We start from the raw sequence: 20,936 nt of genomic DNA, 5'->3' as shown, positions 1-20,936 counted from the left end.
TGCTTTGATGGAAAATATTCAGAAATTTACACTGCAAATTTATCTTAAACTCGTATCTCATAGACTATGACAATTGGTAGGTCATGTCAGCAAAGCAATCTGTATCTTTCCCTAAATTACACATTTTCTTATAAATCTGCTCTTGAACCGTAGACAACAGAACAAACTGTCCTGATAAGCCATGCCACTCACAGTGGTCAACGTGAAGAGAACTCTGGGAATCTAAGCGGCTCTTCTACCACAGTGCATTGTTCCAAAATTACCCATCAGCTTGAAAGTTGTTGAACTTCACTGTAAAATGGTGCATAAGGTTGTGAACTTTCACCCCAAGCCTCTCCTCTCACTTTTTATTAAATTGGAGTGTGGATGGGTACAATAAAGGAAGGTGGTGATAAGGTTAAAAAGTGATTTAAATATGACATGTAAAGCAACTTCTTCAAACCTGGCATTCAAATATAATTTCAAACTATATTTGGCAAAATCTTATGGTTATTTTTGATAATCTTTATTTAAGAATGGTAAAGTTCTTTATTTTATTTCTACTTGACTTTCAGTTTCTACCATAAAGAGTATATATATCAAGGCAAACCACAAATAACATAATCCTAAATCTCCCACAGAAATCATCCCCAATCTCACTTTGTCTATAAAGACTGGCAAGTTACTTAAATAAAAATGCAGGGTACAGAGGATGCTCTTCCCAAGGCACTTCGTTAGTCATTTATCCCAGAGCATATGTTACAAGACTTTAAGATGAACAGGTTGGCCATTCTGTTAGAATTAGTATTTGTCAAATATAAGGGCATTGAGAATTACCTAAGAGCTAGGGAAATGGTAGCCCACAAACAATGGGAAAACAAGGAATTGTTTTGGAGAAGGAACCACCCCCACCTCCACCCGACCCGGATCAGCCCCAGGGACCAGGCAGGGAGAACTAGCCTGAGGTGCCCCCTGCAGACCAACCCTTCCAGCTGCTCCTCTTTTTGAGTGCAGGGTAGTCTCTTCCTCATTCCTAAGAGGTAACAAGGAATTCTTTTTTTTGTCGAGTTCATGCTGGAGGAGGTCATCACGAGGATGTGACCACCAGCTGACCAGAGAGCTGGACCCAGGCAATCGGAGGGTCCTCACCCCATCCCTGTGCGTGTAATGTGTGTTCCACCTACCATTCCCACACAAGGAGCTGTTTCAAGGATGCTGCCTTGAGACAGTAATGATTGAGACCATCTGGATGGTACACATGACTGACTGAAGCCAGTTAAAGCTTCTATATAAACTCAAGATTCTGACAGGCGAGTGCAGAGATCTTGTCTTGAGGCCGCCGCTGACAAGCTGCCTATGTAAGTTGCCTTGCTTGTGAACTGGCCACCTACTAAGCTGGAGTGCCTGCCTCTTCTGCAGTCTCTCCTTGCCGTCCATGTAGAGGAGCCAGTCTGCGAACCAACAGTTCGACCCAAGAATAATTATTTACTCGGCAACATAGTTCTAGGGTTTGTTATTCAGAAGACCAATTCCAGACAAGTAGCACAGGTATCTAAGAAGAAAAAAAACATTAGATTGATAATGCTTAACTATTTGTAGACACTGGCTGGTGAATGCAATAGCTATCTTCTTTTATTGATCTTCGTTTTGTCCTTTTTAAAGGATATTTTATTTATAACACCATTACATTTTCTGTTTTTAAATATATTAGCCCAATAAGGAAGCTTTAGGACTAAGTGTGAACCCTCATTTGGTAGGTAAATGGAAAACTGAGATAATGATTGTGACCAGTATTAAGTCTGACCCAGTAAAGACTTCGAAAGTCTCTGTGTGGATTTATGAAAATTACAGCAGGCAAACAACCCAAATAAAACTCCAGGGCCACAGAAAATCTTCTGGTTATAAATATTTGAACTTTATCAAGGGTTATTTTGTGTGCATGTTTTCATGCCAGGAGAAAAAAACTCCAAAACACTGATAGATACAGTTGTTTTCTTCTTAACCATATCTCCAATTAATAACCAGACTTTGCTGACTTTCAACTATTTACTGCTTTTTACATACTGTTGCTGTGATGCAACAGCATTTCAGTGCAGAGAAGCACTGCTCTTTTCAATGCAGATCAGCTCTATGTACACGTTTGTGTTGCTCCTAAAGAGATCATGCACCTTGCTTCCGGCAGATTGGGTATCCATGGATACTGCAGTTTCCAAAGAAACGGTGCCTAGGATTCTCACCCTGCCAGCCTTTTTAGGCCTTCTTCAAATGGAAACTGACATTTGCATTAAAGGGACAGGCATTATGCTCCCACCAAACTACTGAGCAGGTCTGCAAGGATAGCCTCCCTTTCCTCACCACTCAGTGGCTGTGCAACATGTAAAGGCAAGCGGGCAGATCACTTACCCTATGAAAGGGAAATGAGGGGAAGAAGTTGGGTCGGATGTGTTCTCTCCAAAAGGTCCCGTGACCCAGTATAGCTCATATATTTCTTGTCTGGTGATAAATATTCTCATAATCAAGGTCTAAAGAATATAAATCAGCCAGGGAAAAACAGAGGAAGAGAAATGCCATTTGAGATCGCATGCCCAGATTTATATCCCCAAATGACAGAAAGGATTGAGCAGGGGGTCAGAACCAGTTACCAGGTTTACAAGTCTATGATCAGGGGCCTAAAGCAGATCATAGTGAATTAAAAATCTGGCTGCAGAATCTGAATACAGCAACATTTCATCTGATGGGAGAATGCATTATGATACTTTTGTCTTTCCTGGATCCTTATCACTAAGCCAGCTGAAGAATCTTCTTAAAAGCAATCATAATTAAATTTTCTGTTGTTCAATGAATCTGGCCTTCAGGGAGGTAGGTTATTAACTCAGAATAAGATGACTTAAAGTCAGTAATAAATATTCCAAAGTTTAAGGTTTTCAAAATTTATTTATTCAGTTCATAAAAAGCCCCCCACCCTCCAAGTCTTCATCCAGGGCATTTTCAGGACCACACCCTGTTCTGTAGCTTCTTTTACTGTCCAAATTGTATCACGTTTCTTGCTGGAGTCCCGGCAATTGAAAATAAACAGACTCACATCTGGGGAATCAACAGACCAACAGTGGCAAAACACAATACCATGAAACAGAAAAATAAAATGTTTGTTACAGGAGTGCACCTCACGAGTGTGGCTCACTGGCGGCGGCAGCTATGTTAGCGTTTCTTTCTGCCTCAAGTTCAGAAACAAGCTGGGCTATCTCAGGGTGACTGAATTTTCCTGCAATGCAAGAAGATGGGGAAAAAGATAATGACAAGTGAATACATCAGTTTCTCCGGCTGGATCCTAGGGCTTGTCAGGAGCTCGAGTCTGTGATCTGACCCATACTTCACTCCAACGCAGAGTAAGATTCCAGGTCCTGGAGAGAGGCCAAAGGCAACCACTCGGAGCTTATGCTACGTCACCCCAGCTGCTATCAAGCATGAGGATGAGAATCAGGCAAAGAACTACAGCTCAGGCAGAGCTGGGGAAAACCTCACCAGGCAGCCTCTGAATACCCCTACCAGGAACTGTAGGGAAACTCAGGGAGGATGGAGTCCAGAGAACTGAGAACAATCGCTGTCCATTCTGAATCTGCAATTCGTTGTGGGGAACAATGCACCTACATATATAAAGACTGATAGGAAGACCAGGGGGTCTGGGCTGTCCCAGGACGCAAACATCTACAATGAAACCGGCTAGTCTGTGCTGTCTTCCTGGCTCCTTGGCACCCTCTGGGCTTCTGCCCTGGGCAGCAACCAAGCTCCGAGCTATCTTAGGTAGATGCTGGCTAGCACGCGGGGGGCGTTAAACCCACCGTCTCTTCTTCCCTGTCTTCTCTTGCCAGTGCCTTTTGTTGCTTGCTCTTCATTCCACAGTTAACTCTATTCCATTGATTCGCTAGGCTCAAACTCTTCTCTGAATGTCCCCTTCACTTTCTTGCCCTGACACCTACTCGTCCTGAGGATACAGCTTTCTCTGCAGCCCCTCCAGGCGCGGCTGTCTTCTGTCTCATGCAGCTCCTACCACCAGGCCAGGGCCTGTCCTCCACGCTCCTCGTTGCTTCCAGGCCACCCTCTGCCCCACTGTGTAAAAGTCATGCTGTCAGACTTACCATCATTCCACCAAAACTGCTTTTACCAAGGATACCGATCAGCTCCGTGTTCCTAAATCTGATGGCTACTCCTGCCCTCTTGAAACACTTTCTTCCCTTGGTTTCTGGGACCCCTGATTTTCTTCCTCCAAACCTATTCTTCCCCCCATCTTTCCTGTCTAGTGGGAAGTCCAAAATCCTCAAACTCCTCTCATAAACCCCCCATACACAAATCCTGTCGACTCTATACTCAAAATATATCCAGAATTTGACTTCTTACTTTTTCTACCATTACTACCCTGGTCCAAACCAGGGCAAGAAATGGTAAGAAACCATTTCTTACATCATTTACACTGTTTAAGTTTACTAATTTTTTACTAGAAAGAGTGCACCAGAGTAGAAAGTGCAGTGAATTTTAATCTCAACTCAGCTGTGGGCACATCACCCTCTTTCCAGGCTCAAGTTTCTTCCTCAATAAAATGTGGAGTTTAAACCAGATGACCCTTCCAGCTCCCATAGTTTTTGATTGTACTAGTATTCTCATGTTTCATTTTCTATTTTTCATTGTGACTGTACCAAAATAGAAGATAATAGTATTAAAATGCAAAGAACAACATAAACATGACATATTTTTATTACCTTATTGGGGAAATATGCTATCTAGTAACCCAATCATTGGTCAAACCTTTTTTGGTAAAGAGTCAGATAGTAAATATTTTAGGTTTTGTGAACTGTTTGGTCTTTGCTGCCAACTACTCAGCTCTGCTGCTGTAGCATGAAAGCAGTATAGACAACAGAGAAAGACAGAGCGTGGCTGTTTCAGTAAAGCTTTATTGATAGAGACAAGCAGCAGCCAGTGTGGCCCACAGGCTATAGCTGGCTGACCCCTGGTTTACAACACTATTCCATTGAACCAAAGTCAAACATTTTGAGCATCACCTATATCAAGGACAGATCAGACAAAGCTGGTTGGTCTCAGCCCTCAAACAGCTTACGATAGGGCAGGGTGGGCAAGTGGGGTTTGGGAAAGAAACCCAGCGAGGAACATCATTTCGGAGAATGCAGGTCAGACTGTGACAACGCTAAGGCAAGCTGCAGACCAAGGGCAGATTGAGCAAAAAGAAGGGAACGCTCAGCTGTGACAGGGAGGATTAGGAGAGGAAACCAGACAGCTGAGCGGCCTTAGCCTGCAGAGCTGTTCAGACGACTTAAAAAGTGTCAGAAGAGGAAAGCCACAAACGTTTAAAAAACAAAGAGGTGACGATACCTATATCTACAAAGGAGGAAAGCACCGAGACATGCAGGATGAACTCATGAGCCTAGCGGGTTAAATGAGGTGGTTATAACAACAGTCCAATACAGAAATAATGAGGGCCTTGTCTAGGGCAGAGGTAGTGGGGCTGGAAAAGAGAGAAGGAAAATCAAATCAACTTCATTACAGTGCAAATCATATTTTGGAGCTGGGACTTTCCTCTACTTGATGAGGTCACAAAAGGGTCCAGAGAGGTCCCCCAAAAATCATCGCTAACAGTATTCTCAGGGGAGATGGAGGCTGGGCTGAGCCTGAAGAACTCCCGGGGGAGAGAGATGGAGTTCTACTCCAGGGAGCAACATGAACACCAGCGGTCAGTGCACCTGGTGCCTCACTCCAGAAGCTGAATCACAATGAAGATGGCTAAGGCTTGTTGCCAGCCATTATTCTAAGCACTTCACATATATCCTCACATAACCCTATAAAGTAGATTTTGTGATTATCCTCAAGTTAAAAATAAGGAAACGAAGGCCCAGAGCTAGGTTAAGTATTAATTTACTGGAAGTTACATAAATTGTATGTGGCAGAACCAGGATTCAAACCCATGCGGTTTGACTTTAGGCCTGTGCTCTGAAGAGCTATAACGACGACGGTGACTTCAGCTGTTTGGGGTTTTCTCTTCTTAAATCTCTATTTCTACCTCCACCATAACGTGGCCTGACATCTATAAAGCACTTACATATTATAATGCATTTGACATACACCATCTCTGTTGAATCTCAAAACCAGCCTATGTCTTAAGTAGGGTATTATGATTTCCATTCTTCAGAGAGGACACAGAGAGGTCAGGAGACTGCCTGGACGCACACAGCTAGTATGTGTGACGTGAACCTGGCGCACAGACTCCAGGGCGGCAATGCTCTTGTGCACTAGGTCGCCTCATACCATAAATCCGACCATTTGCTTCTCAGATGCTCTATACGAAACCGTCAGAGGAGGGTAACAACAGTGGGTGTATAATATAATGTTATGACTAACATTATATACACTAGGAGTAAACTAAGCCAAACTCAAATGATGCTTATTGAAAACAGCATTGCGTACCTGCTGTGGAATTGAAGAAGTCCTGCAGTCTCCCAGGTTTGTTCTCAAGGTCTTCATATTCAGATGCCTGAAGAATCATTTCACATTGGTCCAGCTGCTTCACAAATTTAGCTTCTGCACTAGATTGGGTCTCATATTCCTAAGTAAAGGGACAATTAAAGCCACACGATTAGGGCTGCATGATAGGTTATTCCAGGAAAATTCTCATTCTGGTACCTGAAATCAGAGTCACAGCTAAAAGCACATTCTGTACGGGCCACATTTCTCCACTGCATACAAACCCATCAGAGAGACTAGTCACCTGCAATTCCACAGCTTAACAGCGGTGCTGCATGTGGGAAGGCGGTGCTCACAGCTCCATCTATTCCACCCGATGCCTGCGAGGCCTCAGGTGTTCACCTGGACACTTCCAAGCATTTTCCTTCCTGTTTAGTAACTTGTCTTCAGGATCATTATTCTTTAATCCACCTGAGTAGAGCAGGTCTTTTCAACTTCAAGCTAATATTTCATCTTATGCTTCTCAAATTATTTCCCTCTCCATGTAATGTCACACTTCCTTTTCCTTTTGAAGTGAATTTCTAGCTTTCTCATTTAATTTCGGTTACCACTCTACAATGGAAATCTCTGTCCTTGCTTTCCAGATAGGGAGGAGTTAATCAAGTCCCTCCGGGTTATGACTCTTGAGGATACAGCCAGGGTCTGAGAACTCTTCATGCCATGGGTATGTGCATGTGTTGGTGGCAGGGAGGCGGTGAAGGTAGTGGACGGGGAGTGGCTTTTTTACCTTTCCTCTTCCCTTTGTTCCCTCCCTCCTCAGTGCAGACCAGAAGTAAGAGGCAGCCTGCTTCTTAGTGTATGACACATGTCACAAAACCACCAGTCCCAATTAATACTATATAGAACCATTCTTCTATTAAGACCAAAGTATTCCCAACTGATTTCCCTGCCAAGTTCTCATTTGTAATTCCACCCTAGATGTGTTCAGATAATGAACCTGTCACGCTTTCTCAGCAGGGTGATGTGATGTGAATCACTGAAGATTTCTTGGTTTTTATTAGATGCAGCTCTGATTGGGGTTTGCAGAACAACAGAAGGATGAGGATTTCAAGCAGGAAAGAGATACAAGTGCCAGGTTCTCAACATGGAGGACCGAAGGAAAGAGAAAGAGAGGAAAGGAGAGGAAGATCAAAGGTTACCTCCCTCTCCCTTGGGGAAAGATTGGCCCTACATGAAGTATTGACATATATAAAGTTTGTCTTTTATGTGTTCCACTTTCCCACCTCCTAGTGACTCTCCCTCTGGGACCCAGGACCCTCATGTTGCTGTATATCAAACTCCCCACCAAAATACTGCACTTGTACTTCAAAGGATAGAACAGAGAGAGGCTTTTTTAAGGGGTACTTGTTAACCCAACAGTATCTTCAGCTGCATGTTGGGAAACAATCCAAGGGCAGGTGAGTGTGCCAGGCATTCAGCATATGGCAGGGAGCAGCTATTGCTTTGCCTTGGGATTCAAAGGGTTATTTCTTTAAAGCAAAATGCAGGTGGTAGGGTGGATATCTTTGTGTGATACTTTGAGGAAAAAAATGAAAATGTTTTCCCTTGACTTACTAAAATTTGACTTCACACTTCTATGGTAAAAGATAAATTATAATCAAGGATATTTAATTGCTATAACTAGATGTGACCCTCTGGGCTGATAGCTATTTACAGTTGTGAATAGCAGTGATTAACGTTTCAGAAATCAATCAACCGCCATTTTCTATGTAACCAGTACTAAGTTCCCTGGGTACAGAATGACCCTATTTTCTTAAATCAAAATCAGAACATATGGACTGGAGACAGAAAAATAGAGTGTAGTATGTGTCAGGCAATATTCTAACTGCTTTACATATATTCATTTGATTGCCATGCAACCCTATAAAATAGGTATACTACTATTAGTACCATTTTATAGTATTAGTATAGGTATAGTATAGTATAGTATAGGTATAGTATTATATAGTATAGGTATATAAAATAGGTATACTACTATTAGTACCATGAGGAAATTGAGACACAGAGAGGTTCAGTAAGTTGCCCAAGATCACACAGCTAGTAAACAGAGGAGCCAGTAATTTGAACCTTGGAAATCTGGTATTGAAGCCAATGTAAATGAATCTAAAACATGCTAAGTTAATATGAGAATCTGTGTTCTCTGTTGAATAGTGTTCCCACAAAATATGTCTACCTGTAACGTACGAATGTAACCTTATTTGGAAATAGACTCTTTGCAGATGTAATCAAATTAAGATAAAGTCATAATGGATTAGGATGGACCTTAATCCAATGACCGACGTCCTTACGAGAGGGAAATCTGGGCACAGATACAGACACAGGAAGAACATCACCTGACTAAGGAGGCAGAGACTCAAACAACGTATTCAGAAGGCAAGGATGTCAAAGCTGGAAGACACATTCACCAGAAGCTAGGGAGAGGCAAGGAAGGATCCTCCTCCAGAGCCTTCAGGGAGCATGGCCCTGCCTACACCTTGATTTGGACTTCTGGCCTCCAAAACTGTGAGACAATACACTGTTGTTTTAAGCCATCCAAGTTCGTGGTAATTTGTTACAGCAGCCCCTGGAAACCAAGGGTCTCTTACAATTAATAGTAAGTAACTGACACAGTATCATGAATACAAAAGAACTATAAATGCTTGTTCAGTTAATTGACATACAGCATAATGACATAAAGAAAATGCTGAGTTAGGAGGCAGGCTTGTGGCCTTGCTTTGTCACCAGCTAGCTAAGAGACCTTGGGCAAGGCAAAGCTCTTTAGTCTCCAGTCTTCTTATCCATAAAATAAGGGAGTTGGAAACAGGCTTTCTTTAGCTATAACCATACAAAACTCTAACAGATACAGTAAAGAGCCAAAGAGAGAGAATATAGAGATAATTTAAAAATAATGAAGAATACAATAAAGTAGCCACTGCACAGTATCAGGGAAAGAGGAAGAAAGAGAGAATTAGTTTTCTAAGGCTGCTGTAAAAAGTACCACAAACTGGGTGGCTTAAGCAACAGAAATTTATTATCTCCCAGTTCTGGAGGCTGGGAATTGGAAATTTAGGGTATTTGCAGGGTTGGTTCCTTCTGAGGGCTGTGAGGGAAGGAACTGCTCCAGGCCTCTGTCCTTGGCTTACAGATGGCCTTCTTCATGCTCACATGGTATTCTTCCAATATGTGTGTCTCTACACCCAAACTCCCCTTTTTTATAAGGACACCAGTCATATTGGAAAAGCGCCCCACCCAAATGACCTCATTTAACTTGATGACCTCTGTAAAAATCCTAGCTCCAAATAAGGTCTTATTTGGAGGTACTTATGAGTTTTAGGGGGTGAAAGAACAGGTGGAAGGTCAGGTTCAGAAGACAGGAGGAGGGAGCAGGGCTTTGAAGGAAACATGAAAAGTGAGAGTGAGAGGCAGGGCTACCCAAGCATAAGGGGTGGGGCTAGAGGCTCAAGCAAGGGAGGGTCAGTGGGGTTGGAGGGAAGTGAGAAACTGCAGTAGGCAGGGGTTTGTTTGTCGTTTTCCCTTCACAGCTGGAAAACAGCACCAGGAGGGGGAGTAGTGGCAGCATAGAGTCTGCCGGGCTCTTTCCGCCCCTTCCCTCCAGCCCACCCGCCTTGGCGGTCCTTGCTCTCCGCAGCACCAGGGAGGGACTGAGCGCCCACAGGGCCCACGTTCCATGCTGGGCTCCCTGGCAGCACCTGGCCTTGACCTCACTCAGCCCTAACACCCCTTAATGGTTTCAGAGATGGACAGCTGACTCAGGGAGGGGAAGGAGCCCAAGGTCAGCAAGTGGTGAGCGAGGTGGGAACCCAGTTCTGAGCTACCCCAAAGCCTACATTCCTTTCAAGGACCAGAGACGGGGGCTGGGTGGGGGGGTGTGAGGTTGACAGGCTGGAGGATGAGAGCAGTGCATCAGGAGATCCAGGGGCTGTGAGTCAGTATCCGTGCCAGGCTTTACGGTGACAAGGGAAATGGGGAAATGGGAAGAAAAGTTACTATTAGTCCTGAGAAGTTCCTGCAGCAGCTGGGAGGTGAGAAACTGACACGACCGAAAAAGCAACAAGTTGGAGGCAGCTTATTGAGATAGTCTAACTCAAACGAAACACTGATGAGCCATATAAATTCAGTTACGATAAAAAGCGGCCCATCAGATATACTTACTTCCCAGAGTTCGTAGAGCTCTTTTCTGAGATCCTCTGGGAGGAGCTGGGTTAGCTGCTTCATAGCTTCCTGAAATACCAAATCATTGTTTTAATCATAGTCACATTTATTTAACAACTCATCTACAAATGCCAAATAATGGACCCAAACCCTTACACATAACTCCCAAAGGGGCAGCAGGATATTGGACAATATTTAGGCTTACAGGGAGGGCAGTTGTGTACATTAAATAAATGTATTTGTTCATATGTATTTATTCACGAGCACTTATTTTGTGGCCTACAGCACACCAGACACAAAAACGGACTATGAGGAGGGTGTGAAATGATTACAGAGATATCAGAAGCGAGGCCAAGGATTTTACATCTTTTTTTTTTTTTTTACATCTTTATTGGAGTACAATTGCTTTACAATGTTGTGTTAGTTTTTGCTTTATAACAAAGCGAACCAGCCATACATACACATATGTCCCCATATCCCCTCCCTCTTGCATCTTCCTCCCACCCTCCCTATCCCACCCCCCTAGGCGGTCACAAAGCACCAAGCTGATCTCCCTGTGCTGTGCGGCTGCTTCCCACTAGCCATCTATTTTACATTTGGTAGCGTATATATGTCCATGCCACTCTCTCACTTCGTCCCAGCTTCCCCTTCCCCCTCCCCGTGTCCTCAAGTCCATTCTCTACATCTGCATCTTTATTCCTGTCCTGCTCCTAGGTTCGTCAGAACCATTTTTTTTTTTTTAGATTCCATGTATATGTGTTAGCATATGGTATTTGTTTTTCTCTTTCTGACTTACTTCACTCTGTATGACAGACTCTAGGTCCATCCACCTCACTACAAATAACTCAAATTCGTTTCTTTTTATGGCTAATATTCCATTGTATATATGTGCCACATAGTCTTTACCCATTCATCTGTCGATGGACACTTAGGTTGCTTCCATGTCCTAGATATTGTAAACAGTGCTGCAGTGAACATTGTGATACATGACTCTTTTTGAATTATGGTTTTCTCAGGGTATATGCCCAGTAGTGGGATTGCTGGGTCATATGGTAGTTCTATGTTTAGTTTTTAAAGGAATCTCCATACTGTTCTCCATAGTGGCTGTATCAATTTACATTCCCACCAACAGTGCAAGAGGGTTCCCTTTTCTCCACACCCTCTCCAACATTTATTGTTTGTAGATTTTGTGGTGAAGGCCATTCTGACGGTGTGAGGTGATACCTCATTGTGGTTTTGATTTGCATTTCTCTAATGATTAGTGATGTTGAGCATCCTTTCATGTGTTTGTTGGCAATCTGTATATCTTCTTTGGAGAAATGTCTATTTAGGTCTTCCACCCATTTTTGGATTGGGTTGTTTGTTTTTTTGATATTGAGCTGCATGAGCTGCTTGTATATTTTGGAGATTAATCCTTTGTCAGTCGCTTCATTTGGAAACACTTTCTCCCATTCTGAGGGTTGTCTTTTTGTCTTGTTTATGGTTTCCTTTGCTGTGCAAAAGCGTTTAAGTTTCATTAGGTCCCATTTGCTTATTTTTGTTTTTATTTCCATTACTCTAGGAGGTGGGTCAAAAAGGATCTTGCTGTGATTTATTTCATAGAGGGTTCTGCCTATGTTTTCCTCTAAGAGTTTTATGGATTTTACATCTTGTGGATGAATCACAAGATGCCCACATGAATTTCAACCATAAGCATACTAGAGTTAAAACAAACCTGAATGTGGGGAGAAGAGGAAAGTATCAGTGAATTACAAATCTCAAAGAAATTTTTTGTATACCATTATGTTCATTTTTTATTGTTAAAATGTTTTTATTGCAAAATTTAAAGCACTACACAAATGGGCAGATATTGTTATTAACATAAAGGAAATTACAAGTAGCATTTCGTAGGCTCACAGACTCACAGGCTGAAAAGAGATGTTAAAGGGTAACGAGGCAAACCATCCAGCAGCATCCCTGGGCACTTCTTATCCTCCCTCCACAAACATGTCCAGTGGTGGGAACCCAGCACCTCAAGAGGTTACCCAAATGGGCTTTAGGCAGCATTGGTAGAAAGTACTTTCTTACATCAAGCTGAAAATTGTCCCTGTAGTCCTTCCACTATGCCTAGCCCCAGCTCTTCTGCCTTCCTGCCTCATAAAAACACAATGTCAAACAGGTGGGCAGTGGCCCAGCTGGGACAGAATCTCTGCGACCAGTGATTGGTCCAAGGGATGGGCATGTAGCTCAAACCAGCCACTCAGGGACCATCTGCATGAGTTGCCCAGCAGAGGCTGGGAGACAGAAGCCTCGAGTAGAGCCTGGAGAGCCAAAACCCACAGAAAAGCAGAGATGAGAGAGTGGGAGCATGGAGGGTGTGTTCAGTACATATTTCTTGTCTCCAAGTCCCAGGAGCCCCTCTCGTTCCCATCTCTTCCTTCATTTCTATGTTGCTCCAAAATTCTAAAATATCACATTTTGGGGGCATGAGGTCTGCAATCTACTCTCAAATGGCTTCCAATTCCTTCACTGTCTTCATCCTATGCCTCTTAATCTGGTCCAGTTCTTCTAACTAGAGCTTAGGCTCTTTGAAAAGAATATGGTTGTAAGAACCACTTTTGGCAAAGTGGGTATATAAAAGTGGCAAAGGTCTCACATAAAATCAAATGGTGAGATGGGAAAAAGCAATAAAAATAAAAATGAGTATTTGTATATATAATTATTTATTACTGGGAGAAAAAAATGTTATAGAATACAACCACTTCCAGAGCAAACCATATTGGCCAGTGTCAACGATCTGCTCTTGTAACTAACATCACCATCTTGAATGGTTTGTAGCATTACAACAGCCTTAGTGGTATGAAATTTAGGGTATTTTGTACCTGCATTGTCCCTTGTTTCTTTTTCATAAATCTCAGCAAAATACTTGAGAAAATACTTTGCACTTTCAAAAATTAATAGTGTCTTTATAAATAGATCGCTTTTCTCTACACTATTCTAGAAACATAAGTTTGCCCATTGCTTTTGTTTGAAAAGAATGAACTGAATAACATATAGGTACAGAGACATATCAAAATCTAAACTTTTAGAATATGAACATAAAAGTCCTGCTTTGACAAGGGATTACTTTATTTCCTTCAGAGCGATGCACCCAGCACTGAATATAGTGATTGATATGTGGTCTGACCCCAAAACACAGTGGAACCAAAGCTTCCATCATGCCAAATGCTCTGTTTCTATAAATGCAGCCCAAGGCTGAGTTGGCTTTTTAGACATCACATGTGATTACTGACTGATTAATAAACTTCCTGGTGACTAAAATCACCATGTCTTTTAAAAAACAAAACATAGCAAACGAATACGTTTTTGCTCTTTTCCTGAAATTGAGCAATGATTTTCTGGACCTAAACTCATTGATATCATTTGTTATTATACAATCAGAATTGCATTTTGAGACCTCTTAGTTGTTATTCCTTGTTTGGCCGCATATGCCACAGAATCATGCCTACCTTTTCAAATGAGCCACTGAAATTGACTTTATTCAAGTCCAGGACAAATGGCTGAAGATGTCAGACTTTCCCTTCCTGATGGTGAGTCCTGCCACTCCCACTTCTAAACTGAGTTTTGTCTTGTTCACACAGATTTAGAGTGATAATTTCCCTAGCTTCTTCCTGTTAGCAAAGCATGTCAAGAATCTGCCTACAGTTCTGTGCTGAGTGAAGCTTTCAGTAAATGTCTGTCAGTTTTGTGACAAGCACCCAGAAAGCAGTATTCATCACTCACACATCATTGGTGAGGCTAAAGAGTGAAACAGTTAATGACAAACTGTAGATTCTGATGGGGTTTGAAACCATGCTTGCCATTTACTAGCTGTGGAACCCTGTGCAAGTTACTTCTTTGTCCTTCAGGTTTCTCATCTGTAAAATGGGTACAGATAGTACCCATTTTAGTGGGTACTATCTGTACCATTAATAGTGGTACCTACCTGAAAGGATTGCTGTGAGGATTAAATAGTTAATATATATAAAGTGCTCATTATCTGGCACAGGAAAAGCACTCTGTAAAATGTTCACTGTATTTTTCACTTTCTCCATCTTGCCATGTTTACTCCCATAATAAAGTTTGGTTCTTCCCCTTTTAACCTCTAGTTCTTCAGCAACTTTAACTCTCAGGTACATATATATCATAACTCTGCCTTCTGTTTTAATAAGTTTTCCCTTTGCAAAGGAATATAACCTGCTATTGCTATATTCCAGAGTCAAGCTTCATCCCACTACTTCTTAATGATCCCTACCAGGCATCATTTACCAACTAGGGTTATAATATGAAGTTTATTTTATCCTGTTTAGGAGGGGAGTCAGACTACAAGTATTACTTTTGGCCCCGCTGAATTTTCTCTTCTACACCTTCATTCTCCCTTTCATCTTAATACCTACTCTCCTCCAAGACAATCAGCCTTCCAATTTTATCAAGTATTTTTCCTCCCATTCCTACTTTGGTTTAAAGCCTTTCTGATGCCATTGGCTAGCCTCTGGGCAAATAATACTTCCTGGTTTTCAGTATGTGCATTCCACCTTGAGGAGCCAAGAAACCCTCATTTAATTATCTTAAGTTATGGCTCAGACATCCAAATCTTACTCATAAACACCATTTGCATAAAGAATTGTTCACCTCCCAGATCTTTTTCTCTGTCCCAAATCCTAACTAGCAGAGGAAGAGGCAAGGAAGTATCAGCACTCCCCAAGCCTTTGGTTTCCTGTCCAAGAACTTGGGGTTCTTTAAGATGCTTCCCCTGTCCCTTCTGATGATATTTATTTTCCTGTAAATCAGATGGAGTGGGCAGCAGCCAGGAGGTTTAATGAGGCTGGGCAGGTTTTTCATCGTTGCCTGGATACGGCGTCCAGGAAGAAGCAGCACTCTGAGTGTCAAGTCCCCTCTATGCCCCTCCGGGGGGTGTCACTAGCCAGGACTCAGCTTCTGTCAGGACAGAGGTAGGTTTTCTCTGTCTCCAGTGGTTGGAGATCCTTCCTACTGAATGTTTTTTCTTCAGAAGGTTCTGACTCGCTCCTCTGTGGAGTGAACCTCACATTCCTTGTGTGCCTATACGGGAACGCTATCTTCTTCCTTTGCGTCACTTTAAGGTCTCTGATCACCCTCTGGTACTTCAGTATGTGATTTCTCCTCCACAAGGTATACATTTAACCTTGAATGAAACTATCGTACATCCTGAAACGTGCTATATAATTGAGGAGTCTTTTCCTCCTCCTTTTTCTCTATGTCATATGTCAATACCCAACATCCTCTGGTTTGGGGCTAACTCCTTTCCGCAACTCAGTATCTTGAGCTAATTGGTTTCTTTTTGTGTTAATCCTGCCAATCAACCTAGGAATTCTTTATTCAGGACAGTCTAGACTCCTGCAGAGAAACATTCCCTTAGCTCCTCCCTTTTTACAGACTGTCACGATGCTCATGTGTTCTGGACCTGTATTTACACTAAGAACACATTCCTTACACTAGTCCCCTTACTACCATAATTTAGGTTGTGCTGGAACTCCTAAACTGAGACTCCTTATAGATCTTTTTGCCTCTAGAGGGGCAAAAATGCTGTTGGCTACTGAGCTCTAGCCTCCGCCAGCTCCAGAACAGGTATTTAAGCCCACCTTCCCTGTTAAACCACCTTGATGAAGGATCTGTTGACTTAGACATTTAGGATCAATCTCTCTGGCCTACAATAAAAGCAGCTTGCTATAATCCCTGAATTGGGAACCAGCCATTCAGCATTAAAAAAGAAACCTTCCTGGATTTTCCAGTCTCTGTTTCAAATGTGTCTTCCTCTTTGTCCCTGGGCTCTGATTTAGAGTCCAAATCAGCAGACAATGTTTTATTGATGTTATTCATTTTTTACTAATACAAAATTTTTTTCTTTACTTTTAACCACTAAATTAAAGGACTAATTTAAAATTTACTAAATACTAATTATAATAATGATTATTCTTGGGCTTTATAGAACTTCTCTCCAAAGAGCTTAAACTAGCATGGAGAATTCCTTCAAGTTCCAGCTATATCCATTGTTCTAATGAAAGCCGTACTAGCTGTACTCTTGTGTTCAGGTCCCCTCTATGCCCCTCCACAAGAACTGAAACCAACAAAATGTCCTGTCTCTGTATTAAACAAGGCTTAGGATAAGCAAAACCAATTCACTGCTTATTCCAAGAAATCCTTACTTCTGGAAGGTAAGATTGTAAACCACCCAAAATAGAGTAAGCACTAACAGCTTGCCCTTCAAGACGCTTGTTAAGACCTTGGCTCACCAGCCCTACCGCCCCAAAGTTATTATGTCCTAAACTCTGTGCAATCCCATCTTGTAAGATAGTAGCTCCTCTTGTAAGATGCATCCAAACATCCTCCAGCCCAGGCCCTAAAACTCTATAAATACCCTCCCTTGACCCTCCTTTCTGAGACACTACTAAAACTCTGTCAAGGAGGTACTCTCCCTTACTGCAACAGGTCTAATAAACTTAGCTTTGTCTCAGCAGTGGGTTTTTCTGGTGGTCTTTTGTGGAGTCAACAGTCAACACTGACCTCTTCTCGCCTATGTTTTTCTTCTTTGGGGATGTTATCTGCTGGTGCTATGTCCCCAACGATGCATTCTGCCATATCATGAACCAGGGCTAGGCGTACACATCTGACCAGGCAAGAAATGGTGAATAATTACACAGAATTATATTCACTACAGATTCCTTCTCTATACTACTTTGACGTTACACAATATAGTTTTCTTTCTCCAGACTCATGGAGTATTTTATTTTAATGCAGTATTTTCTAAAGTAATTATATTCTGCCAGCCCGCAACAGTTCTGAATCAAAACTGCTAGTTAATATTCAGCACAGTACATGAGAATACAGGGGAAATTGTTAGCATGAATTAAAAAAAAAAATAGCTGGTTTCTCAAATGTCACTTTAAAAGGTTGATAACTTTAGATTAAAAAGCCAGGAGGTGATCTAGGTTATAGCATTTACTTACTGATACAAAATTCAAAAACTATCATTTCCCCAATGTACTAGTCAGAGGTCAAAATGAGGCCCTTTATAGAGAAATGGGTAGAGTTGGACAGATCTGAGTTTGCATCCAGCAATCAACAACTATTAGCTGTGTGACCTTTGCCAAGTTACTTAATTTCTTTAAATGATGAGTTTTGCAGCCTTCATTTTTATCATCTGTAAAAAAGGGGTAATAATACTTCATAACTTTGGTATGAAAATTAAATTTGATAATTTATGTTCCTGAAACATGTTGATTATTCAACAAATGATTATAATTATTAGTGATAATGATTAGTGATTAGGATAAACATCATCAAAATAATAAAGGCAGCTCATGAGATAAATGCCCCAGAGGGCCAGTCTGTTTTATGTTCCCACCACCACCAAGGCAGAAGAAGGCCTCACAGCTGTCTCACAGGTGTTCCTGCCTGCAGTTGCTCTCTCATCTAGTTCAAATCTCAGACTGTTCTTACGTGCCTCTCCATCTGACACCGTGCTCATCTTGTACTATCTGCCAAAAATCTCCTAAATTCTACTCCATCTACAGAGTAACAGGGCCCCTGAGACTCCCTAATGGACCTTTGTTTCAATCAATTTGATTTACTTATCAACTCCAAAATAGACCTTTACTTTCCTACCATCAGAGATTTGGTTTCTCTGCCCTTCTCTTTATGTGCTGTCTTCTACTTCTCCACCTAATCAACACCTTAGAGGTCAACTCCGATTCTGTCTCCTCCATTAAGACCGCCCAAGAACAGGTGATCTCTCCGGTTAAATTTTCTAACTTAATTTATTTTGTGCTCTGTACGGAAGCCACTCCGGGCCTGTGTAATTCATCTGGGTTTTATTTACTATCTTATACTGTATTGCTAGGAAAGTTTGTCCTGCGCTCAAAAAGCATTTTATTTTTTATTTTACTTATTTATTTTGGCTGAGCCAGGTCTTAGTTGTGGCATTCATGCCGGATCTAGTTCCCCACCCAGGGATCAAACTCAGGGCCCTTGCATTGGGCGTGGAGTCTTACCCACTGGACCACCAGGGAAGTCCCTCAAAAAGCATTTTAAACACTTGTTGGTTGACTGAAGGGAGAGAGGATATCTTTCTCAGCTCTTTCCTGCACATACAGTTTCAAAAAGGTCACTTCACAAATAAGTGCTACTATTCAGAAAAGGGGTGAAATAAAGGTACACAGTGTATGGATACAATTTTAGACAAAAGACACTTACCTTCAAGGCCCTGGAAACCCTCACATCACACTTAAGTTTCCTTGAGACCAAAGCAGGCTCTTTCACTTGCCAGGAGAAAACCCAGAGTGCAGTTTACAAAAACTGAAGCGATCAGCATATAGTGCCCCTTGCACATCCTGAATCTGTATGGTTTGCCTCAAGTAATTTTTCTTGACATATACACTAAGCTACAAGAATTTGACACAGGCCTCAGTCATGAAGAGTCATGCATACCCACAGACCCTAACTGGCACCAAAGTTCACAGCTTACCGGTCTTTGTTAAGATGTTCATCTTTGGTCACCAGAGCCATAATTGCCATCCTATACATGTGATCTGATACGCTCTCTGGCTTCTGGACATTTCTGTATACCCAGCCAGTACGTGGGACTCTCTGATAAAAATGAACAGAAAACAATTGATAAAAATAAGTATTTTAACTATCTACGGTGCTCTTCAAGAGAAGTCCAGGGAATAGGGCACAGAAGCTGGGTCATGGTTTCAGTACATATTAAAAGACGCTTAACTAACCTAAATGATCAACTTCTGGAATCAAATAAACCAGTGAGGGCAGAGAATGAGAAAGAGAGAGGGAGGGAGGAATAATTCACAAGTATACAATACATAAGTCCAAAAGTCAAGTTACTCCGTGTTACCGATGTACTGATGTACAGATCATATACAAGTCCTTAAAACATAAGAACAAAACTGTAAAGTATCTTATCTTTCCTAACTATAAGAGTTGGTAAGTTTTACTTCAAACAACTCATTAGACACAAGCAGAAACTGTGGTGAAAGCTCTGAATTTGAACAAGCGACAGACTTCCAAATTCTGAAGCAGAAAGGATAAGGCATTTCTAACTGCTTCATGCTACCCACCAGTCATGACTCTTCCTTTTACTCAGAGCATGATGTGATCCTGTGAGACTCGGGAGTTTACATTTCTAAAGAATTTTATAAACTGTAGAAACAATGGCATGAAACAGATAATCTGCTTTGAACTTGGAGAAATTCTGCAAAATCATTAACTGGGTGTGGCCAGGGGTGGGCCAGCAGGAGGAGGACCCCTGGGATGTAACTCCAGTGTGTGCTACATAAAATCCTCCGTTTAAAAAAAAAAAAAAAAAAAGTCTTGTTATTTCTATAAGTAATTGTGAGACAGATTTTAAGCACTCCACTGAAACCCTGCAGGACCAATGGGTTCTGATCTTCCCACTTGGCCGGTTGTGGGGTCGTGAGCCCCAAAAGTACTCCGAGCAGACGCGGGCAGAGGGACCAGCACATCACCGCGCCGGATCCCCTCCAGAAACCTCTCGAAAGGCCGCCTGGGCCGGCCCCATCGGAGCGCCAGGCTGACACAGGGAACAGCGCGGCTCGGACTCCTACCGGCCTGGGGTCGGTCCTAGCAACCCGGCCACGCAGTCTCCGCCACTTGCTTCCTCCGCCCACGGTCCGGACGCACGACCGCATCCATCCGGAAGGGCTTCCTCTGCCGACCCCACGAGGTCGGGAGAACGGAGGAAGGGGGCAGGCCTCGGGCCAGGTGGGGAGCAGGAGCCTCGTCGCCCCGCGGCCGGCCCCGGCCTCTCTCCGCGCAGCCGCGACCCGGGCCCCATGCGGCCCTCCCGGCGCCCGCTCACCTTGAGCTGCCCCACCAGCCGCAGGAACTGCAGCAGGTTCCGGGCTCCGCGGCCCGAAATGGGCGCAGCCATGCGGCTACCGATCCCGACAGGTCTGGGCCGGCAGCGCGACCGCCGCTCGAAGCTCCTCCCCCGAAGCCCCGCCCACTGAAGCTCCTCCCATTCTTCCTCCCTACCCCTCCTTCCCTCTCCTCCTCTCCTTCCTCCTTCTCCATTTCCTCACCCTGGTTTTCTCCGGGCGTTCTGTCCAGTCTTCCACCTTCCTGGCCCTAGTGGCTGCCGTTGGGCATCGCACCATCCAAGGGAGAGGCACTGTACTTGGAACATCTAGGTATGCATTACTTGTTTGCTAAAGTCCGTTCAACTGAACTCCATCAAACTTTTAAAG

The 20,936-nt window shown here is 42.8% G+C and overlaps 1 protein-coding gene across 3 annotated transcripts; it reads right to left on the bottom strand.

Annotated features, from left to right (window-relative positions):
• Positions 1–559: 559 nt before the first annotated feature.
• On the bottom strand, positions 560–20,668 carry HDDC2 (HD domain containing 2). Of its 3 annotated transcripts, XR_011074971.1 has the most exons (8): positions 20,549–20,668; positions 19,181–19,302; positions 17,221–17,323; positions 10,660–10,728; positions 6,451–6,589; positions 3,143–3,241; positions 2,383–2,501; positions 560–1,531 (listed from the first exon to the last, which is right to left on the bottom strand). XR_011074971.1 is itself a non-coding variant. In XM_068551278.1 (7 exons), the coding sequence occupies exons 1-6, from the start codon at positions 20,618–20,620 to the stop codon at positions 3,144–3,146; spliced, it is 603 nt and encodes a 200-aa protein (XP_068407379.1). In that variant the 5' UTR covers positions 20,621–20,668; the 3' UTR covers positions 560–1,531; position 3,143. The 3 variants fall into 3 exon arrangements, 2 of the variants coding, with proteins under 2 accessions (XP_068407379.1, XP_068407378.1); XM_068551278.1 differs by lacking the exon at positions 2,383–2,501; XM_068551277.1 differs by lacking the exons at positions 560–1,531; positions 2,383–2,501 and having other exon boundaries at positions 2,894–3,241.
• Positions 20,669–20,936: the final 268 nt, after the last annotated feature.

This window comes from Eschrichtius robustus, chromosome 9 (assembly GCF_028021215.1).
Source record: "Eschrichtius robustus isolate mEscRob2 chromosome 9, mEscRob2.pri, whole genome shotgun sequence".
In the NCBI taxonomy this organism is placed as follows: Eukaryota; Metazoa; Chordata; class Mammalia; order Artiodactyla; family Eschrichtiidae; genus Eschrichtius; species Eschrichtius robustus.
Note: the sequence above shows the minus strand (reverse complement) of the source record. Positions and strands in the feature narration are given on the sequence as shown.

Coding starts and splice junctions, on each gene's coding strand:
- HDDC2 (XM_068551278.1), bottom strand. CDS start 20,620: ATGGCTGCGCCCATTTCGGGCCGCGGAGCCCGGAACCTGCTGCAGTTC. Junction 17,324..19,180: donor GAACATCTTAACAAAGACCG/GTAAGCTGTGAA, acceptor TTGCCTGGTCAG/ATGTGTACGCCTAGCCCTGG. Junction 3,242..6,450: donor CTTCTTCAATTCCACAGCAG/GTACGCAATGCT, acceptor CTTGCATTGCAG/GAAAATTCAGTCACCCTGAG.